General features: G+C 42.7%; 1 protein-coding gene across 1 annotated transcript in view; it reads left to right on the forward strand.

Moving 5' to 3' along the window:
* LOC106586818 (NGFI-A-binding protein 1) overlaps window positions 1–15,794 on the forward strand; it is a 52,106-nt gene extending 36,312 nt beyond the window's left edge. The window contains exons 7-8 of the mRNA XM_014174500.3: window positions 10,093–10,257; window positions 10,472–15,794. Coding sequence (XP_014029975.1) covers window positions 10,093–10,257; window positions 10,472–10,539 — 233 coding nt within the window. The 3' untranslated portion in view covers window positions 10,540–15,794. The remainder of the gene's footprint in view (window positions 1–10,092; window positions 10,258–10,471) is intronic.
* The last annotated feature ends 8,863 nt before the right edge of the window (window positions 15,795–24,657 follow it).

A 24,657-nucleotide genomic window follows, 5' to 3' on the forward strand; every position in this document is an offset into this window, starting at 1 on the left:
CCCTGTCTAATTACAGGTTAATTAACAGCTCCCTGTCTAATTACAGGTTAAATAACAGCTCCCTGTCTAAATACAGGTTAAATAACAGCTCCCTGTCTAATTACAGGTTAATTAACAGCTCCCTGTCTAATTACAGGTTAAATAACAGCTCCCTGTCTAAATACAGGTTAAATAACAGCTCCCTGTCTAATTACAGGTTAAATAACAGCTCCCTGTCTAAATACAGGTTAAATAACAGCTCCCTGTCTAAATACAGGTTAAATAACAGCTCCCTGTCTAATTACAGGTTAATTAACAGCTCCCTGTCTAATTACAGGTTAAATAACAGCTCCCTGTCTAAATACAGGTTAAATAACGTCTCCCTGTCTAATTACAGGTTAAATAACAGCTCCCTGTCTAAATACAGGTTAAATAACAGCTCCCTGTCTAATTACAGGTTAAATAACAGCTCCCTGTCTAATTACAGGTTAAATAACAGCTCCCTGTCTAATTACAGGTTAAATAACAGCTCCCTGTCTAATTACAGGTTAAATAACAGCTCCCTGTCTAAATACAGGTTAAATAACAGCTCCCTGTCTAATTACAGGTTAAATAACAGCTCCCTGTCTAATTACAGGTTAAATAACAGCTCCCTGTCTAAATACAGGTTAAATAACAGCTCCCTGTCTAATTACAGGTTAAATAACAGCTCCCTGTCTAATTACAGGTTAAATAACAGCTCCCTGTCTAAATACAGGTTAAATAACAGCTCCCTGTCTAATTACAGGTTAAATAACAGCTCCCTGTCTAATTACAGGTTAAATAACGTCTCCCTGTCTAATTACAGGTTAAATAACAGCTCCCTGTCTAATTACAGGTTAAATAACAGCTCCCTGTCTAATTACAGGTTAAATAACAGCTCCCTGTCAAATTACAGGTTAAATAACAGCTCCCTGTCTAAATACAGGTTAAATAACAGCTCCCTGTCTAAATACAGGTTAAATAACAGCTCCCTGTCTAAATACAGGTTAAATAACAGCTCCCTGTCTAATTACAGGTTAAATAACAGCTCCCTGTCTAATTACAGGTTAAATAACAGCTCCCTGTCTAAATACAGGTTAAATAACAGCTCCCTGTCTAATTACAGGTTAATTAACAGCTCCCTGTCTAATTACAGGTTAAATAACAGCTCCCTGTCTAAATACAGGTTAAATAACAGCTCCCTGTCTAATTACAGGTTAAATAACAGCTCCCTGTCTAAATACAGGTTAAATAACAGCTCCCTGTCTAAATACAGGTTAAATAACAGCTCCCTGTCTAATTAAGGGTTAATTAACAGCTCCCTGTCTAATTACAGGTTAAATAACAGCTCCCTGTCTAAATACAGGTTAAATAACGTCTCCCTGTCTAATTACAGGTTAAATAACAGCTCCCTGTCTAAATACAGGTTAAATAACAGCTCCCTGTCTAATTACAGGTTAAATAACAGCTCCCTGTCTAAATACAGGTTAAATAACAGCTCCCTGTCTAAATACAGGTTAAATAACAGCTCCCTGTCTAAATACAGGTTAAATAACAGCTCCCTGTCTAATTACAGGTTAAATAACAGCTCCCTGTCTAATTACAGGTTAAATAACAGCTCCCTGTCTAATTACAGGTTAAATAACAGCTCCCTGTCTAAATACAGGTTAAATAACAGCTCCCTGTCTAATTACAGGTTAAATAACAGCTCCCTGTCTAATTACAGGTTAAATAACAGCTCCCTGTCTAAATACAGGTTAAATAACAGCTCCCTGTCTAATTACAGGTTAAATAACAGCTCCCTGTCTAATTACAGGTTAAATAACAGCTCCCTGTCTAAATACAGGTTAAATAACGTCTCCCTGTCTAATTCCAGGTTAAATAACGTCTCCCTGTCTAATTACAGGTTAAATAACAGCTCCCTGTCTAATTACAGGTTAAATAACAGCTCCCTGTCTAATTACAGGTTAAATAACAGCTCCCTGTCTAATTACAGGTTAAATAACAGCTCCCTGTCTAATTACAGGTTAAATAACAGCTCCCTGTCTAAATACAGGTTAAATAACAGCTCCCTGTCTAATTACAGGTTAAATAACGTCTCCCTGTCTAATTACAGGTTAAATAACAGCTCCCTGTCTAAATACAGGTTAAATAACAGCTCCCTGTCTAATTACAGGTTAAATAACGTCTCCCTGTCTAAATACAGGTTAAATAACAGCTCCCTGTCTAAATACAGGTTAAATAACAGCTCCCTGTCTAAATACAGGTTAAATAACAGCTCCCTGTCTAATTACAGGTTAAATAACGTCTCCCTGTCTAATTACAGGTTAAATAACAGCTCCCTGTCTAAATACAGGTTAAATAACAGCTCCCTGTCTAAATACAGGTTAAATAACAGCTCCCTGTCTAATTACAGGTTAAATAACAGCTCCCTGTCTAATTACAGGTTAATTAACAGCTCCCTGTCTAATTACAGGTTAAATAACGTCTCCCTGTCTAATTACAGGTTAAATAACGTCTCCCTGTCTAATTACAGGTTAAATAACAGCTCCCTGTCTAAATACAGGTTAAATAACGTCTCCCTGTCTAAATACAGGTTAAATAACAGCTCCCTGTCTAATTACAGGTTAAATAACAGCTCCCTGTCTAAATACAGGTTAAATAACAGCTCCCTGTCTAATTACAGGTTAAATAACAGCTCCCTGTCTAATTACAGGTTAAATAACAGCTCCCTGTGTAAATACAGGTTAAATAACAGCTCCCTGTCTAATTACAGGTTAAATAACAGCTCCCTGTCTAATTACAGGTTAAATAACAGCTCCCTGTCTAAATACAGGTTAAATAACAGCTCCCTGTCTAATTACAGGTTAAATAACAGCTCCCTGTCTAATTACAGGTTAAATAACAGCTCCCTGTCTAAATACAGGTTAAATAACGTCTCCCTGTCTAATTCCAGGTTAAATAACGTCTCCCTGTCTAATTACAGGTTAAATAACAGCTCCCTGTCTAATTACAGGTTAAATAACAGCTCCCTGTCTAATTACAGGTTAAATAACAGCTCCCTGTCTAATTACAGGTTAAATAACGTCTCCCTGTCTAATTACAGGTTAAATAACAGCTCCCTGTCTAAATACAGGTTAAATAACAGCTCCCTGTCTAATTACAGGTTAAATAACAGCTCCCTGTCTTATTACAGGTTAAATAACAGCTCCCTGTCTAAATACAGGTTAAATAACAGCTCCCTGTCTAATTACAGGTTAAATAACAGCTCCCTGTCTAATTACAGGTTAAATAACAGCTCCCTGTCTAAATACAGGTTAAATAACGTCTCCCTGTCTAAATACAGGTTAAATAACAGCTCCCTGTCTAATTACAGGTTAAATAACAGCTCCCTGTCTAAATACAGGTTAAATAACAGCTCCCTGTCTAAATACAGGTTAAATAACGTCTCCCTGTCTAAATACAGGTTAAATAACAGCTCCCTGTCTAATTACAGGTTAAATAACAGCTCCCTGTCTAAATACAGGTTAAATAACAGCTCCCTGTCTAATTACAGGTTAAATAACAGCTCCCTGTCTAATTACAGGTTAAATAACAGCTCCTTGTCTAAATACAGGTTAAATAACAGCTCCCTGTCTAATTACAGGTTAAATAACAGCTCCCTGTCTAATTACAGGTTAAATAACAGCTCCCTGTCTAAATACAGGTTAAATAACAGCTCCCTGTCTAATTACAGGTTAAATAACAGCTCCCTGTCTAATTACAGGTTAAATAACAGCTCCCTGTCTAAATACAGGTTAAATAACGTCTCCCTGTCTAATTCCAGGTTAAATAACGTCTCCCTGTCTAATTACAGGTTAAATAACAGCTCCCTGTCTAATTACAGGTTAAATAACAGCTCCCTGTCTAAATACAGGTTAAATAACAGCTCCCTGTCTAAATACAGGTTAAATAACAGCTCCCTGTCTAATTACAGGTTAAATAACAGCTCCCTGTCTAATTACAGGTTAAATAACAGCTCCCTGTCTAAATACAGGTTAAATAACAGCTCCCTGTCTAATTACAGGTTAAATAACGTCTCCCTGTCTAATTACAGGTTATATAACAGCTCCCTGTCTAAATACAGGTTAAATAACAGCTCCCTGTCTAATTACAGGTTAAATAACGTCTCCCTGTCTAAATACAGGTTAAATAACAGCTCCCTGTCTAAATACAGGTTAAATAACAGCTCCCTGTCTAAATACAGGTTAAATAACAGCTCCCTGTCTAAATACAGGTTAAATAACAGCTCCCTGTCTAATTACAGGTTAAATAACGTCTCCCTGTCTAATTACAGGTTAAATAACAGCTCCCTGTCTAAATACAGGTTAAATAACAGCTCCCTGTCTAAATACAGGTTAAATAACAGCTCCCTGTCTAATTACAGGTTAAATAACAGCTCCCTGTCTAATTACAGGTTAAATAACAGCTCCCTGTCTAATTACAGGTTAAATAACAGCTCCCTGTCTAAATACAGGTTAAATAACAGCTCCCTGTCTAAATACAGGTTAAATAACGTCTCCCTGTCTAAATACAGGTTAAATAACAGCTCCCTGTCTAATTACAGATTAAATAACAGCTCCCTGTCTAAATCCAGGTTAAATAACAGCTCCCTGTCTAAATACAGGTTAAATAACGTCTCCCTGTCTAAATACAGGTTAAATAACAGCTCCCTGTCTAATTACAGGTTAAATAACAGCTCCCTGTCCATTACAGGTTAAATAACAGCTCCCTGTCTAATTACAGGTTAAATAACAGCTCCCTGTCTAAATACAGGTTAAATAACAGCTCCCTGTCTAAATACAGGTTAAATAACAGCTCCCTGTCTAAATACAGGTTAAATAACAGCTCCCTGTCTAATTACAGGTTAAATAACGTCTCCCTGTCTAATTACAGGTTAAATAACAGCTCCCTGTCTAAATACAGGTTAAATAACAGCTCCCTGTCTAATTACAGGTTAAATAACAGCTCCCTGTCTAATTACAGGTTAAATAACAGCTCCCTGTCTAATTACAGGTTAAATAACAGCTCCCTGTCTAATTACAGGTTAAATAACGTCTCCCTGTCTAATTACAGGTTAAATAACGTCTCCCTGTCTAATTACAGGTTAAATAACAGCTCCCTGTCTAAATACAGGTTAAATAACAGCTCCCTGTCTAATTACAGGTTAAATAACAGCTCCCTGTCTAATTACAGGTTAAATAACAGCTCCCTGTCTAATTACAGGTTAAATAACAGCTCCCTGTCTAATTACAGGTTAAATAACAGCTCCCTGTCTAAATACAGGTTAAATAACAGCTCCCTGTCTAATTACAGGTTAAATAACAGCTCCCTGTCTAATTACAGGTTAAATAACAGCTCCCTGTCTAATTACAGGTTAAATAACAGCTCCCTGTCTAATTACAGGTTAAATAACAGCTCCCTGTCTAAATACAGGTTAAATAACAGCTCCCTGTCTAATTACAGGTTAAATAACAGCTCCCTGTCTAATTACAGGTTAAATAACGTCTCCCTGTCTAATTACAGGTTAAATAACAGCTCCCTGTCTAATTACAGGTTAAATAACGTCTCCCTGTCTAATTACAGGTTAAATAACAGCTCCCTGTCTAATTACAGGTTAAATAACAGCTCCCTGTCTAATTACAGGTTAAATAACAGCTCCCTGTCTAATTACAGGTTAAATAACAGCTCCCTGTCTAATTACAGGTTAAATAACAGCTCCCTGTCTAAATACAGGTTAAATAACAGCTCCCTGTCTAATTACAGGTTAAATAACAGCTCCCTGTCTAAATACAGGTTAAATAACAGCTCCCTGTCTAAATACAGGTTAAATAACAGCTCCCTGTCTAAATACAGGTTAAATAACAGCTCCCTGTCTAAATACAGGTTAAATAACAGCTCCCTGTCTAAATACAGGTTAAATAACAGCTCCCTGTCTAATTACAGGTTAAATAACAGCTCCCTGTCTAAATACAGGTTAAATAACAGCTCCCTGTCTAATTACAGGTTAAATAACAGCTCCCTGTCTAAATACAGGTTAAATAACAGCTCCCTGTCTAATTACAGGTTAAATAACAGCTCCCTGTCTAAATACAGGTTAAATAACAGCTCCCTGTCTAATTACAGGTTAAATAACAGCTCCCTGTCTAAATACAGGTTAAATAACAGCTCCCTGTCTAATTACAGGTTAAATAACAGCTCCCTGTCTAAATACAGGTTAAATAACAGCTCCCTGTCTAATTACAGGTTAAATAACAGCTCCCTGTCTAATTACAGGTTAAATAACGTCTCCCTGTCTAATTACAGGTTAAATAACAGCTCCCTGTCTAATTACAGGTTAAATAACAGCTCCCTGTCTAATTACAGGTTAAATAACAGCTCCCTGTCTAATTACAGGTTAAATAACGTCTCCCTGTCTAATTACAGGTTAAATAACAGCTCCCTGTCTAATTACAGGTTAAATAACAGCTCCCTGTCTAATTACAGGTTAAATAACGTCTCCCTGTCTAATTACAGGTTAAATAACAGCTCCCTGTCTAATTACAGGTTAAATAACGTCTCCCTGTCTAATTACAGGTTAAATAACAGCTCCCTGTCTAATTACAGGTTAAATAACAGCTCCCTGTCTAATTACAGGTTAAATAACAGCTCCCTGTCTAATTACAGGTTAAATAACAGCTCCCTGTCTAAATACAGGTTAAATAACAGCTCCCTGTCTAATTACAGGTTAATTAACAGCTCCCTGTCTAATTACAGGTTAATTAACAGCTCCCTGTCTAATTACAGGTTAAATAACAGCTCCCTGTCTAAATACAGGTTAAGTAACAGCTCTTTGCCCAATTACAGATGAAATAACAGCTCCCTGTATGGTTGCAGGTTAAAGGGACACTTCAGGATTTTTGCAATGAGGCCCTTTATCTACAGTACTTCCCTAGAGTCTGATGATCTCGTGGATACCATTTTCATGCCTAGCGAATACTCATAGACTAGCGAATACCCATTGACTTCCAGTCATTGAGCTAATGCTAGTTAGCATTGGCTCGCAAAAGTGCCCTTAACTTCCTTCATACGGGACACTTAGACATAAAATGGTGTCCACAACTTCATCTGACTCTGGGGAAGTAGATAAAGGGCCTCATTGCCAAAATCCCAAAGTATCCCTTTAAATAACAGCTGTGGTCTATCATGTCTGTATCCTAACTTTGTCCTTATGAGAGCCAATGTACATAATGTTTCTGCTTCCAGCTCTTATGATTGAAAAGCGCTTCTGGAAATCAGAACAGCGATTACTCACCTTGAACTGGACAAAGAATTTACCTTTAATTAGTCGGACGAAAGGGATTTACTCCAGAGACCCGAACAAGCCCTCATCCCGTCATTCGCAGGAGAAAGAAACGGTGAAGATATAACGGAAAGAGATGGAGGTGCCTTGTGAGGATCCGCTGATGAGTGTCGAATCTGCCCTTGCCATCCGTACTACTGGCCAATGCAGAATCGGTGGAAAATAAATTGGGCGAGCTAAATGCACGTATATCCTACCAACGGGACATTAAAAACTGTAGTATCTCATGATAAGCTGTAGACCACACTATCTTCCTAGAGATTTTTCATCTGTATTTTTCATAGCTGTCTGCATACCACCACAGACCGAGGCTGGCACTAAGACCTCACTCAATGAGCTGTATACCACCATCAACAAACAGGAAAACGCTCATCCAGAAGTGGCCCGGGACTTTAATGCAGGGAAACTTAAATCTGTTTTACCTAATTTCTATCAGCATGTTAAATGTGCAACCATGGATTCTTCCGATGGCATTGAGGAGTATACCACATCTGTCACTGACTTCATCAATAAGTGCATCGATGACGTCATCCCCACAGTGACTGTACGTACATAACCCAACCAGAAGCCATGGATTATAGGCAACATCCACACTGAGCTAAAGGGTAGAGCTTCCGCTTTCAAGGAGCAGGACTCTAACAGAGAAGCTTATAAGAAATCCCACTATGCCCTCCGACGAACCATCAAACAGGCAAAACATCAATACAGGACAAAGATCGAGTCATACTACACTGGCTCTGACACTCGTCGGATGTGGCAGGGCTTGCAAACTATGACAGACGACAAAGGGAAGCACAGCCAAGAGCTGCCCAGTGACACGAGCCTACCAGAAGAGCTAAACTATTTATATGCTCTCTTCGAGGCAACTAACACTGAAACATGCATGAGAGCACCAGCTCTTCCGGACGACTGTGTGATCACGCTCTCCGCAACTGATGTGAGTAAGACCTTTTAAGCAGGTCAACATTCACAAGGCCGCATGGCCAGACAGATTACCAGGACATGTACTCCGAGAATGCGCTGACCAACTGGCAAGTGTCTTCACTGACATTTTCAACCTGTCCATGACTGAGTCTGTAATACCAACATGTTTCAAGCAGACCACCATAGGCCCTGTGCCCAAGAACACTAAGGTAACCTGACTAAATGACTACCGACCCGTAGCACTCAAGTCTGTAGCCATGAAGTGCTTTGAAAGCCTGGTCATGGCTCACATCAACACATTATCCCAGAAACCCTAGACCCACTCCAATTTGCATACCGCCCTAACAGATCCACAAATTATGGAATCTCTTTTGAACTCCACACTGCCCTTTCACACCTGTACAAATGGAACACCTATGAGAGAATGCTATTCATTGACTACAGCTCAGCATTCAACACCATAGTACCCTCAAAGCTCATCACTAAGCTAAGGACCTTGGGACTAAATACCTCCCTCTGGATCTGTATCCTGGACTTCCTGATGGGCCTCCCCCAGGTGGTAAGGGTAGGTCACAACATATCCACCACGCTGATCCTTAACACGGGGGCCCCTCAGGGGTGTGTACTCATTCCCCTCCTGTACTCCATGTTCACTCATGACTGCAAGACCAGGCACGTCTCCCAACACCATCATTAAGTTTGCCGATGACACAACAGTGGTAGGCCTAATCACCAACAACGACGAGACAGGATATAGCGAGGAGGTCAGAGACCTAGCCGTGTGGTGCCAGGACAACAACCTCTCCCTCAACGTTATCAAGACTAGGAGATGATTGTGGACTACAGGAAAAGGAGGACCGAGCACGCCCCCATTCTCATCAATGGGGCTGTAGTGGAGCAGGTTGAGAGCTTCAAGCTCCTTGGTGTCCAAATCACCAACAAACGAACATGGTCCAAGCACACCAACACAGTCGTGAAGAGTTTACGACAAAACCTATTCCCCCTCTGGAGACTGAGAAGATTTGGCATGGGTCCTCAGATCCTCAAAAGGTTCTACAGCTGCACCATCGAGAGTATCCAGACTACTTGCATCAGTGCCTGGTATGACAACTGCTCGGCCTCTGACCATAAGGCACTACAGAGGGTAGTGCGTACATCCCAGTACATCACTGGGGCCAAGCTTCCTGCCATCCAGGACCTCTATACCACGTGGTGTCAGAGAAAGGCAAAAAAAATTGTCAAAGACTCCAGCCACCCTAGTCATAGACTCTTCTCTCTGCTACCACACGTCACGTGGTACCGGAGCACCAAGTCTAGGTCCAAGAGGCTTCTAAACAGCTTCTACCCCCAAGCCATAAGACTCCTGAACAGATGATCAAATGGCTACCCAGACTACTTGCATTGCACCCCCCCCCCCCCCTTTTACGGTGCTGCTACTCTCTGTTTATCATCTATGCATAAGTCCCTTTAATAACTCTACCGACATGTGTATATATTAACTCAATTACCTTGACTAACCGGTGCCTCTGCACATTGACTCTTTACCGGTACCCCCTGTATATAGCCTCGCTATCGTTATTTTACTGCTGCTCTTTAATTATTTGTAATTTATTTCTTATTTTTTAGGTATTTTTGTTTTAACTGCATTGTTGGTTAAGGGCTTGTAAGTAAACATTTCACTGTAAGGTCTAAACTTGTTGTATTCGGCACTTGTGACAAATAAAATTTGATTTGACCTAGCTGTCTGTATCCGAGCTTTGTCCTTACCTAGCTGTGTGTTCCTGCAGGGGAGAGGCCACTGAACCTGCAGGTGGCGGGTCAAAGGTCGAATGGAGATATACCCCTGGGGAAACAACTAGCCAATGAGCTGAAGAGGCATCACGGCAACAGGGAGGGAAAGACCCCGCCGACGAGTCACCATGGCAATGTCAAGTGCAAAACTCTGACCATAGGTCTGCCCCTAGAGATTCTCTCTTATTGTTCATTCACAATGCATCATTTGATACTGAGTCAGCTCAAAGATGTTATCATATTTCATTCTGAATCCTTTGATTCTGAATCTTTGATACTGAATCAGTTTGTTGATTCTTTGTCATAGTTCTCTCATGCTGAATCATTTGAAAATATTCCAACTCCTATTTATTTATTTTCTCTTTCTCATTCCAGAAAATGGGAACGGGACTGACTTCGAAGGGGCTCTCAGCCTTTCTGACAAGAAGACCATCAAATCATAGCCAGAGGATTCCAGATAGCACCTCTTCTCCTCCTTATCTTCCTCCTTGCGCATCCCTCTTTCACAACACAGTCGTCGTTGGTCAATACTAAACAAGCACAGCTGCATTAGAGCCTTAACAACCAATGTTGCCTCAAGATAAGGGATTTTACATTTAGTTTCTTTTTTGCCAAACCACCTAGAGAGCCTTTATTTCTCTACTCGTAGAAGCCCATTGTTTTGTGTTTTCACTGACTGTGTTGATTCCCCCTCCCTTCCCTACTCTATCGTTCTCCTTTCTTACTTTCAAGACTGACGGCGAGGGGTCTGTAGATGTCGCATTTGTACATACAGAATTCTGACTCTGAAAAGTGTTTATTTGTCGTTGTTGTCATTTAAATATGTGCTGTGTAAAATAAGGATGTCAGTTACCAAGACAACACTAGAAGTTCCATTGACTTTGACTCAACCAGGATTTGGCTCAGAAAAGTCTTATTTATCTTGACAAAGTGCCGGGTTACCATGGTGTTGCCATGGGTTGACTCATCCAAGGTTCTAATGGTGATAAAAAACCTTAGAGGCTTTCATTTATGACACCAACTTAAATATTTATTACAATTCAGGGAGAGCCTTCATTTGGAATTTACATATGGGACGACAACAACATTTTTGATTTTTACCTTTATTTAAACAAGGCAAGTCAGTTAAGAACAAATTCTTATTTTCAATGATGGCCTAGGAACAGTGCCTTGTTCAGGGGTAGAACAACAGATTTTTACCTTGTCAGCTCTGGGATTTGATCTTTCAACCTTTCGGTTATTAGTCCAAAGCTCTAACCACTAGGCTACCTGCCGCCCCAACATATGGGAAGACGACAACATATGGGATGGCAACATATTTGGACGACAACATATGGGATGACAACATATGGGATGACAACATATGGAACAACAAAGTATCATATTTGTATGTTATTGCAAGACAGTTTTCCGTGATAACATCGGGTGTGTATGATAGCCATCAAGAATAAGCACAAGTAGTGATTGTCATGACAATGGTCTCAGAGGCCATATAAATGGAGATGTTGACGTACTCTGTCTTACTAAACGGAAGGGAAATCCTAGAAGTGTATATAGTCTGAACTACAAAACAGTAATAACAGGGTTTACATCCCACCTTCTCACTTTAAGTAGTACAAAACCAAGTGTGTATAAGTAGAGCAATACTGACAATCTGTTGTTGAGAAACCCCGTGTCAATGTCTAGTTGTACCAGTTGTGGGGATTGTGGTCACTGTGCAGTAGTTCTATTTCATGTTGACTAGCGTTAGCCATAGTCTTAGTTCCCCTCAAGATGACCTTGAACAGATACAGTTGAAGTCAGACGTTTACATACACTTAGGTTGGAGTCATTAAAACTCATTTTTCAACCACTCCACAAATTTCCTGTTAACAAACTATTGTTTTGGCAAGTTGGGTAGGACATCTACTTTGTGCATGACACAAGTAATTTTTACAACAATTGTTTAAAGTCAGATTACTTCACTGTATCACAATTCCAGTGGGTCAGAAGTTTACATACACTAAGTTGACTGTGCTTTTAAACAGCCTGGAAAATTCCAGAAAATTATGTCATGGCTTTAGAAGCTTCTGATAGGCTAATTGACATCATTTGAGTCAATTGGAGGTGTACCTGTGGATGTATTTCAAGGCCTACCTTCAAACTCAATGCCTCTTTGCTTGACCACATGGGAAAATCAAACGAAATCAGCCAAATCAACCAAAAATTGTAGACCTCCACAAGTCTGGTTCATCCTTGGGAGCAATTTCCAAATGCATGAAGGTACCACGTTCATCTGTACAAACAACAGTACGCAAGTATAAACACCATGGGACCTCGCAGCCGTCATACTGCTCAGGAAGGAGACGCATTCTGTCTCCTAGAGATGAACGTACTTTGGTGCGAAAAGTGCAAATCAATCCCAGAACAACAGCAAAGGACCCTGTGAAGATGCTGGAGGAAACCGGTACAAAAGTATCTATATCCACAGTAAAACGAGTCCTATATTGGCATAACCTGAAAGGCTGCTCAGCAAGGAAGAAGCCACTGCTCCAAAACCGGCATAAAAAAGCAAGACTATGGTTTGCAACTGCACATGGGGACAAAGATCGTACTTTTTTGAGAATTGTGGTCGGGTCTGATGAAAGAAAAATAGAACTGTTTGGCCATAATGACCATCGTTATGTTTGGAGGAAAAAGGGGGAGGCTTGCAAGCCCAAGAACAACATCCCAACCGTGAAGCACGGGGGTGGCAGCATCATGTTGTGGGGGTGCTTTGCTGCAGGAGGGACTGGTGCACTTCACAAAATAGATGGCATTATGAGGAAGGGAAATTATGTGGATATATTGAAGCAACATCTCAAGACATCAGTCAGGAAGTTAAAGCTTGGTCGCAAATGAGTCTTCCAAATGGACGTTGAGCCCAAGCATACTTCCAAAGTTGTGACAAAATGGCTTAAGGACAAGGTCAAGGTATTGGAGTGGCCATCACAAAGCCCTGACCTCAATCCTATAGAACATTTGTGGGCAGAGCTGAAAAAGCACGTGATAGCAAGGAGGCCTACAAACCTGACTCATTTCCACCAGCTCTGTCAGAAGGAATGGGCCAAAATTCACCTAACTTATTGTGGTAAGCTTGTGGAAGGCTACCTGACACGTTTGATCCAAGTTAAACCATTTATAGGCAATGCTACCAAATCGTAATTGAGTGTATGTAAACTTCTGACCCACTGGGAATGTGATGAAAGAAATAAAAGCTGAAAAAATCATTCTCTCTACTATTATTCTGACATTTCACATTCTTAAAATAAAGTGGTGATTCTAACTGACCCACGACAGGGAATTTTTACTAGGATTAAATGTCAGGAATTGTGAAAAACTGAGTTGAAATGTATTTGGCTAAGGTGTATGTAAACTTCCGACTTCAACTGTATGTGGTACTGCTTGATTCAAAAATGCATCGTCATGTTTTTAGAATCTCCATCCAAAGTTTTTTTTTATACATTTTTTTACATTTCTCATATTCTCCCATTTATTACTATGATGTGATGTACATGTTACTTTATAAAACACTTCAGTAATGTGTTCAATTACATGAATCGCTGGGGTACTATCTTAATGTCACTTTAGATCAAGCAATTTAACAAAAAAAGTTTCCATCTCATGTTCATTTTTCAGTCATGTACCAGTTAAGCTGTTTCACTAACTGTATTGGTGTTTAAAATGATTACCTCTTCTTTCAGTTACACTGATACATTCTGTTAACCATTTTCATGCAATAGTTATTAAAGAGACAGTTCACAAATAGATATACATTTAAATTGTTTTCCACTTTGCCTAAATTGGAACACAGTGCCTGTACAGTAACATGCTATAAATGGCATTAGAGCTCAGGCTCTGTGCTTCACAGCTCTGTATGGGTTCAGCTGATCTGAACTTGAGCACCACATGCAACAAGAAGTTGCCCTCCATCCCTCCTGCTAATGGGAAACTTTTGCAAATGTTATGTTGTCTAAGGGAAATGCTGTAATTAAGATGACTGGATGTACTATGAAAGATGAGACTTTGAGTATTCTAATAAATATTGCTTTGATGTCAGAAAAGCAAGTCAAACACCTTTGAGTCCAAATGTGCACTTCGCATTTCCATCTCACAACTCATTTCATATACAGTGTCAATGTTTATGATCTCTATGTTTGATGTACAGCTACAAGATGACATGGCCATCATGCAGTTACCGGATGACATGGCTGTCATACCCTGGGTTGTTCTGAACAGAATGAGTCTATGTTTGATGTACAGTTGTTATTGTATAACTTAGTCATCTTGGTAATATAAAAAGCTGACCAAGATTGCGATTTATAATGGACTGTTTCTGGATTGCGTAAATAACAACGGTTTTGTGTGATGGCGGGGATGCAGGGCTGTGTTCCAAACAAAACAACGACAAGTGTGCCTGCTCTAGTTCCTCAACAGCACAGCTACATTAGGAGAGCTCAAAAAAGCACCTTATAGTTGAAGACTCTTCTTTGAATCATAAAAGTGCATTGCAATTACTTAGGAACTGGGCACACTTTGGAGTTAGTCCTGTCACTCAAACCCTTGTCATTTTTTGTCTTATGTTGCACCTACCCCACATTTTCCACAAATATCCTCATCATATTACTGAATGTATCCAGAATATTTTAAAAGTACAGTAAATGTAAAATGCACATAATATCAACAGTGTAATGTTTATATTCATTCTTGTGTCAGGTGAACTGTTGTGTCCTCACCTTTTGGTCAGATAATTTCCCCATAATCTCCCAACTGTTCCCTTTCAATTGCTACCATGCTTATGCATATGTATTTCATATTTCTTCATTAAGAAAAATTTCAATTTAGCCCAACTCCCACAAGTGTAAAGGGTTAAACCAGAATATTTAATGATGATTTGGTCAGGAGAAGCTAGCCAGAGAATAGTGACACGTACACAGTAGCCAGGATAAGCACATAACAACTAGTATTGTGCGTTGCCTTACCCTAGTAGTAGAAAATAGTGTGCATTTGTATATTTAGTGAACTAAACAAAATGTGAGGATAAAATATTCATTTGTATAATTTATTGGAGGTATGTTTGTTCAGAACACAAATCATTTATTGCATGCAAATCTTTGACCATTTACATAAGTGAGATTCATTAAGTAATGGCCTAATGAGCATCAACATCCACCTTCATCATGAAAACTGCATTGTAAAGTTATTAGAATGTCTAAATTGTTTCCCCTTAAGTCATGGAAAAATGTTGGCAGGATGATTGATTCAATAATCTTCACCTGAATTCTACCTATACATAAAAGCAAAATGTAGCTTGGCTACCTGACTGTTTCAGTATTCAAAAAAGCTACCTCCAAATACAGTAAGATACAGACTGGTACCCAGGCTACCAACAACCAGCTTCACAAGATGGATGATGTCTGAACTACCTTAGTTCCTTGTAAGTTTGCTCTGCAGCACCAACCTTTGACCTGACCCTGTGTTGTGACTTGTAACAGCTTTGTATACTATACAGTAGAATGATACATTACTAACTTTGGGATGAAACCGTTTTTGTTTGTCAGTAGAATTTGATATTGTCAGTGTTGTTGTTGGTAAAAACATCATTAGATTATGTCATGCACCCTGTCAATCCTATTGTTTTGTAAACACTTACATTTAATTTGTTATACAGCACATGAACAATAACAATAAACTCTATTTTTGTTTTATCTGATGGCGAATTACCTTTCAAGGGGCTGTCCTGTTTCCCCCAAAATTATTTGTGCTTTTTTATTTATATATTTTTTAGTTGAACTCAAATAAAAAAAAATAGTGGATAGCACATAGTTTCTGAGAACTTCAGCTAGAATGTATGATTAGGTAAAGGTAAATGTCCTCTGAGATAGGGCTGCAGATGCTCTCTCGGAATCAAGATAACAACCTGACTAGATAAGTTCTAGTGAACATTTTGTGTTCATAAGAAATACTGTTCTAGTTTCGCTTTCAGAAAACTCCAAAGAGTTATGTCTTATGATTCACCGTATTGTGATCCTGAAGGGCCACCGTACTTTGACAAAATGTTGTTATGCGAGCTCAGGAAAATGGGCATGTTCGAGTGATAGTGGATAAACTTGTGTCGTTGATAAAGAACAAAGTCTTGTTCTTCCAACACAACAGTAAAAATGTAGTAGTGAAAAGACAATTCGGCCGGCACAGTTATTTATCATCTCCTAAAAACTACCTAAAAATGACATTTGCAACAACAGTTGGAAATTCTGCCGCTGCAGTGCTTCTGAACCGTGTTATTCAGATTCTACAGCATATTCCAGCTCATACTCTCAAACCTTTGACTCTCAAAACCATCTCAGTGTCCTTATTCATGTGTATCCATTTAAACTCAGTTACCCTTTGAACGTTTTTGAAAAACTTGAGAGGAGAGGAAAGTTTCACGACACTCTGCTATATTCTGGGAAACAAAAGGTAGTGCACAACACATACAGTGCCGTGAAAATGTATCTGCCCCCTTACTGATTTTCTCTATTTTTGCATATTTTTGATACTGGATGTTATCAGAACGCAGTTTGGGATTTTTGCCAGGCATAATGGGACCCATGTCATCCATAAAGTTATACTTTTGACTCATCTGTCGATAGAACATTCTTCCCAGAGTCATGAAGATCACCCAGGTGCTTCCAGGTGCTTTTTGGGAAACTTGAGTCCATTTTTTGAATAAAATGGGTCCCATTAAGTCTGGCGAAAACCAAAAACCTTATTCCACAGTAACAACTTTCTACGAACGGTCAAGCATGGTGGTGGTAGTGTGATGGCTTGGGGATGCTTTTCTGCCTCAGGACCTGGACAACTTGCCTTAATAGAAGGAACCATGAATTCTGCTCTGTATCAGAATTCTACAGGAGAATATCAGGCCATCCGTCTGTGAGCTGAGCCTGAAGCGCAGCTGCGTCATGCAGCAAGACAGTAATCCAAATCACACTATCAATACAATGGCGCCGGAGGGGATGACTGCTGTTTTATTGACTCCTAACCAATTGTGCTATTTTGTGTTTTTTCGCGTTGTTTGTAACTTATTTTGTACATAATGTTTCTGCCTCTGTCTCTTATGACCTAAAATAACTTCTGGATATCAGAACAGAGATTACTCACCTCGACCTGGACAAAGATTTTTTTTTAATGAGGCAAAGGATTTACTGCTGCTACAGGACCAGGCCCAAATCCCTGTCATTCGCATGAAGAGACGCCGCCGATACAGGGAACGCAGATCCGGGTGCCTTGTGAGAATTCCTCGGTGAGTGGGTAACCCGCCTCTACTATCCATCCTATTGGTCAACGTGCAATCATTGGAGAATAAACTGGATGAGCTCCGTTCGAGACTATCCTACCAACGGGACATTAAAAACTGAAATATCTTATATTTCACTAAGTCATGGCTGAATGATGACATGAATACTATACAGTTGGCTGGGTTTTCCATGCATCTGCAAGACAGAACAGCTGCCTCCGGTAAGACAAGGGGTGGAGGTCTGTGTCTATTTGTCAATAACAGCTGGTGCACAAAGTCTAATATTAAAGAAGTCTCAAGGTTAAGCTCGCCTGAGGTAGAGTACCTCATCAAGTCTCCTGAAGGGATCCCGAGTGGCGCAGCGTTCTAAGGCACTGCATCTCTAGTGCAAGAGGCGTCACTACAGTCCCTGGTTTGAATCCAGGCTGTATCACATCCAGCTGTGCTTGGGAGTACCATAGGGCCGCACACAATTGGCCCATCGTCGTCTGGGTTTGGCTGGGGTAGGCCGTCATTGTAAATAAGAATTTGTTCTTAACTGGCTTGCTTAGTTAAATAAAGGTTAAATAACAAATTTAAAAATGATAAGCTGTAGACCACACTATTTACCAAGAGAGTTTTCATCTATATTTATTTGTAGCTGTCTATTCATTCAAATCAAATTTGTCACATGTGCCAAATACAAGTGTAGACCTTACAGTGAAATGCTTACTTACAAGCCTTTAACCAACAATGCAGTTTTAAGAAAAAATATTATTAAGAAAGGATTTACTAAATAAACAACAACAACAAAAAGGTTAAAAAATCAAAAGAAATTAAAGAGCAACAATAAAATAACAGTACCAAGGCTATATACATGTCACGTCCTGACACTAGTAAGATGTAATTTTCTATAGTAGAGTAGGGCAGGGCGTGACATGGGGTGTTTAGGATTGTTCTATGTTTCCTATTTCTATGTTTTAGTTCTAGTTTTTCTGTTTCTATGTTGGGATTGTTTGGAGTTGATCTCTAATTGGAGGCAGCTGATCCTCATTGCCTCTGATTAAAGATCATATTTAAGTAGGGGTTTTTCTCATTGTTGTTTGTGGGTTATTATCTTTTGAGTAGTGTGTTTTCCTCTCTGCGTCACGGTTTGTTGTTTTCTATTTTCAAGTTATTTATGTATTGCATTAAGTTTCACGTTTAAATAAATATGTGGAACTACGAAAACGCTGCATCTTGGTCCGCTCCTTCAAAACAACCGTGACAGAATAACCCACCATAAAAGGACCAAGCAGTGTGGTATGGAGCAGCAGGAGAAATGGACTTGGGAAGAAATCCTGGATGGGAAAGGACCCTGGAGTCAGGCTGGGGAGTATCGCCGACCGAAGGAGGAACTGGAGGCAGCGAAGGCAGAGCGGCGTTACTATGAGGCGCTGTACAAGGCACGAGGCAAGTGGGAGAGGCAGCCCCCCCAAAAAATTTGGGGGGGGAGCACACGGGGAGATTGGCGGAGTCAGGTTGGAGACCTGAGCCAACTCCCCATGCTTACCGTGGGGAGCAGGTGACGAGGCAAGCACCGAGCTATGCGGTGATGCGCACTGTATCGCCAGTGAGCATTCACAGGCCGGTGCGATCTGTGCCCGCGCTCTGCATTAGTCGAGCTAAGTTGAGCATCCAGCCAGAACGGGTTATGCCAGCTCTACGCTCGAGATCTCCAGTGAGCCTCCACGGCCCAGTATATCCAGTGCGCCTGCCCAGTCCGGGGTGTCCTGTTCCTGTTCCCCGCACTCGCCCTGAGGTGCGTGTTACTAGTCTGGCGCCTCCTATGCCAGTCCCACGCATCAGGGTTCCAGTGCGCCTGCCCAGTCCGGGGTGTCCTGTTCCTGCTCCTCGCATTCTTCCTTCAGTGCGCATCCATAGCCCGGTACAGCCAGTGCCTGCTGTGAGCACTCGGCCCTTAGTGCGTCTCCCCAGTCCGGTGAGACTGATTCCTGCTCCTCGCACTCTCCCTCCAGTGAGCCTCCATAGCCCAGTACGTCCTGTGCCTGCTCCTCGCACTCTCCCTCCATAGTCCAGTACGTCCTGTGCCTGCTCCTCGCACTATTCCTCCAGTGCGCAGCCATAACCCGGTACAGCCAGTGCCTGCTGTGAGCACTCGGCCCTAAGTGCGTCTCCCCAGTCCGGTGAGACCGATTCCTGCTCCTCGCACTCTCCCTCCAGTGCGCCTCCATAGCCCAGTAGTCCTGTGCCAGATCCCCGCACTCGCCCTGAGGTGCGTATTAGTAGTCTGGCACCTCCTATGCCAGCCCCACACATCAGGCCTCCAGTGCGTCTGCCCAGTCAGGGGTGTCCTGTTCCTGCTCCCCGCACTTGCCCTGAGGTGCGTGTTACTAGGCTGGCGCCTCCTATGCCAGTCCCACGCATCAGGCCTCCAGCGACGCTCCTCAGGCCGGAGCCTTCAGCGGCGGCCTTTAGCCCGGAGCCTTCAGTGGTGGCCTTTAGCCCAGAGTCTTCAGCGGCGGTTGGCGGTCCGACGCCTCCGGCGATGATCAATGGTCTGGTTCCTCCGGACATACAGAAGCAGGGGGATCAGCGGGCGGTGGGAGTACTACGCCCGGAACCAGAGCCGCCGCCATAGACACTAGTCACCCACCCTACCTTTCCTTTGTGTTTTGTGGTTATTTTTTATTTTTTGGGGGTTTGCATTCGGAGTCTGCACCTTGGGGGGGGGGGGGTACTGTCACGTCCTGACCCTAGTAAGATGTCATTTTCTATAGTAGGGCAGGGCGTGACATGGGGTGTTCTATGTTTTAGTTCTAGTTTTTCTATTTCTATGTTGGGATTGTTTGGTGTTGATCTCTAATTGGAGGCAGCTGATCCTCATTGCCTCTGATTAGAGATCATATTTAAGTAGGTGTAATGGCTGTCTGTAAGAGGGAACCAAGGTGCAGCAGAGGGTGTGTTCATCATTAGAATTTTAATACAAAAAACAAGAGAACACTACAAAATGAACAAAAACGACAGCAAACAGTCCTGTTAGGAAAATACTCTAAACAGAAACAATTACCCACAAAACCCAAAGGAAAAACATGCTCCTTATGTGTGACTCCCAATCAGCAGCAACGAGCTTCAGCTGTGCCTGATTGGGAGCCACACACATGGCCCAAAACAAAGAAATACCAAAACATAGAAAAAGGAACATAGAACGCCCACCCAATGTAACGCCATGGCGTAACCAAAATAAAGAACAAAAAAACCCCTCTCTATGGCCAGGGCGTTACAGTACCCCCCCCCCAAAGGTGCGGACTCCGGCCGCAAAACCTGACTCTGAAGGGGAGGGTCCGGGTGGGCCTTCTTACGGCGGTGGCTCAGGTGCGGGACGTGGCCTCTGCTCCACCCTTGACGTCGCCCTCTTAGGTGGCGCACCTGGCCGCTCCGAAGGTCTGGTGGGCGACGCTGACTGCGCCCGGCTGGCGGGCGGCGATGGTTGCGCCCGGCTGGCGGGCGACCCTTGTTGCGCCTGGCTGGCGGGCGGCGATGGTTGCGCCCGGCTGGCGGGCGACCCTGGCTGCGCCCGGCTGGCGGGCGACCCTGGCTGCGCCCGGCTGGTGGGCGTCCCTGGCTGCGCCCGGCGTCCCTGGCTGCGCCCGGCTGGCGGGCGTCCCTGGCGGCTCCGACGGCACTGACCCAGGATTCACCAGGCTGGGGAGACATGATGGATGCCTGGCCCTGGGCACAGGCACAGGACTCACCAGGCTGGGGAGACATGACAGAGGCCTGGCCCTAGGCGTAGGCACAGGACTCACCGGGCTGGCGGGCGTCCCTGGCCACTCTGGCAGTTCAGGGCAGTCTGGCCACTCCGGCAGTTCAGCGCAGTCTGGCCACTCCGGCAGTTCAGCGCAGTCTGGCCACTCCGGCAGTTCAGCGCAGTCTGGCCACTCCGGCAGTTCAGCGCAGTCTGGCCACTCCGGCAGTTCAGCGCAGTCTGACCTCTCTGGCGACTGTTGACTGGTGGGCAGCTCTGACGACTGTTGACTGGCGGGCAGCTCTGACGACTGTTGACTGGCGGGCAGCTCTGGCGACTGTTGACTGGCGGGCAGCTCTGGCGACTGTTGACTGGCGGGCAGCTCTGGCGACTGTTGACTGGCGGGCAGCTCTGACTGCTCTGGACAGGTGAGACCCACTGGAGGCCTAGTCCTGGGAGGTGGCAGGACTACCTGGACCGAGGAGGCGCACTGGAGACCAGACGCACTGAGCTGGCACCATCCGCACTGGCTCGATGCCTGCACTCGCATGGCACTTGCGGGGGGCTGGTATGGAGCGCACCGGGCTTTGAACGTGCACTGGGGACACCGTGCGCTCCACAGCATAACACGGTGTCTTACCAGTGCCACGCTGCTTCCGGTAAGCACGGGGAGTTGGCTTAGGTCTACCACCTGACTCTGCCAATCTCCCCGTGTGCCCCCCCCAAAAAAAAAATTGTGGGGCATGCTTCCCGTGTCCGTTGCTCTCCCTTGCCTCGTACCAGCGCCTCTCAGCTCTCGCCGCCTCGATCTCCCACTGCGGGCGGCGATACTCCCCAGCTTGAGCCCATGGTTCACCTTCGTCCTGTAATTCCTCCCATCTCCAGGAATCCTGAACGATCCTCTCCATCTTCTCCAAAGTCCATGAGTCCTTCTCCTGGTGCCTCTCCTTCCTCTGCTGCTTGGTCCGTTTTCGGTGGGTAATTCTGTAACGGCTGTCTGTAAGAGGGAACCAAGGTGCAGCAGAGGATGTGTTCATCATTAGAATTTTAATACAAAAAACAAGAGAACACTACAAAATGAACTAAAACGACAGCAAACAGTCCTGTTAGGAAAACACTCTAAACAGAAACAATTACCCACAAAACCCAAAGGAAAAACATGCTCCTTATGTGTGACTCCCAATCAGCAGCAACGAGCTTCAGCTGTGCCTGATTGGGAGCCACACACATGGCCCAAAACAAAGAAATACCAAAACATAGAAAAAGGAACATAGAACACCCACCCAATGTAACACCCTGGCCTAACCAAAATAAAGAACAAAAAACCCCTCTCTATGGCCAGGGCGTTACAGTAGGGTTTTTTCTCAATGTTGTTTGTGGGTTATTATCTTTTGAGTAGTGTGTTTTCCTCTCTGCGTCATGGTTTGTTGTTTTTCTATTTTCAAGTGTATGTATTGCATTAAGTTTCACATTTAAATAAATGTGTGGAACTACGAAAATGCTGTATCTTGGTCCGCTCCTTCAAACAACCGTGACAATACAGAGGTAATTGAGATAATATGTACATGTAGGTAGAGGTAAAGTGACTAATGCATAGATAATAAACGAAGAGTAGCAGCAGTGTAAAAATTGGGGGAGTGGGAAAAAGCAAATAGTCTGGGTAGCCATTTGATTAACTGTTCAGGAGTCTTATGGCTTGGGGGTAGAAGCTGTTCAGAAGCCTCTTGGACCTAGACTTGGCGCTCAGGTACCACTTGCCGTGTGGTAGCAGAGAGAACAATCTATGACTAGGGTGGCAATTTTAAGGGCCTTCCTCTGCCACCGCCTGGTATAGATGTCCTGGATGGCAGGAAGCTTGGCCCCAGTGATGTACTGGGCTGTACGCACTACCCTCTGTTGCGCCTTGCGGTCAGAGGCTGAGCAGTTTCCATACCAGGCGGTGATGCAACCAGTCAGGATACTCTCGATGGTGCAGCTGTAAAAAAATGGAGGATCTGAGGACCCATGCCAAATATTTTCGTTCTGCTGAGGGGGAATAGGCATTGTCGTGCCCTCTTCATGGCTGTCTACCACAAACCACAAACCAATGCTTGCACTAAGACTGCACGCAACGAGCTGTATAAGGCCATAAGCATACAAGAAAATGCTCATCCAGAGGCAGCACTCCTAGTGGCCGGGTACTTTAATGCAGGAAAACTTAAATCCATCTTACCTCATTTCTACCAGCATGTAACATGTGCAACCAAAGGAAATAAAACTCTAGACCACTTTTTCTCCACACATAGATACGTGTACTAAGCTCAACCTTGCCCTGCGTTTGTCAAATCTGACTCTGCACTGGTCCATTGACATGTCACATGTACATTTTCAAGACATTCTCTGAAACTCAACTCGAATGCACTGCCTGTCTCCCTGTACTTCACATACGCTTGGACTGATAATAGAATATTCCCTTACTTTGGTATGTTATCCTTGCTCATATGTTATCATTGGTGGTATGTTAACCTTGATGATATGTTATCCTTGATATGTTATCCTTGGTGATATGTTATCCTTGGAGGTATGTTACCCTGGTGATATGTTATCCCTGGCGATATGTTATCCTTGGTGGTATGTTATCCCTGGCGATATGTTATCATTGCAGGTATGTCATCCTTGATGATATGTTATCCTTGATGGTATGTTATCCTTGATATGTTATCCCTGGTGAAATGGTATCCTTGGTGGTATGTTATCATTGACAATATGTTATCCTTGGTGATATGTTATCATTCGTGGTATGTTATCCTTGATGATATGTTATCCTTGATGATAAGTTATCCCTGGTATCCTTGGTGGGATGTTATCCTTGAAGATATGTTATCCCTGGTGGTATGTTATCCCTGGTGATATGTTATCCCTGGTGGTATGTTATCCCTGGTGATATGTTATCCTTGGTGGCATGTTATCCTTGATGGTATTTTATCCTTGGTGGTATGTTATCCCTGGTGAGATGTTATCTTTGATGATATGTTATCCCTGGTGATATGTTACCCTTGATGATATGTTATCCTTGGTGGTATGGTATCCTTGGTGATATGTTATCCTTGGTGGTATGTTATCCTTGACGATATGTTATCCTTGGTGGTATGTTATCCTTGGTGGTATGTTATCCTTGATGATATGTTATCATTTACATTACATTTAAGTCATTTAGCAGACGCTCTTATCCAGAGCGACTTACAAAATGGTGCATTCACCTTATGATATCCAGTGGAACAACCACTTTACAATAGTGCATCTAAATCTTTTAAGGGGGGGGGGGGGGGGTTAGAAGGATTACTTTATCCTATCCTAGGTATTCCTTAAAGAGGTGGGGTTTCAGGTGTCTCCGGAAGGTGGTGATTGACTCCGCTGTCCTGGCGTCGTGAGGGAGCTTGTTCCACCATTGGGGTGCCAGAGCAGCGAACAGTTTTGACTGGGCTGAGCGGGAACTGTGCTTCCTCAGAGGTAGGGGGGCCAGCAGGCCAGTGGTGGATGAACGCAGTGCCCTTGTTT

The sequence above is a fragment of the Salmo salar genome, chromosome 25, assembly GCF_965601325.2.
Source record: "Salmo salar chromosome 25, fSalSal1, whole genome shotgun sequence".
NCBI lineage: Eukaryota > Metazoa > Chordata > Actinopteri > Salmoniformes > Salmonidae > Salmo > Salmo salar.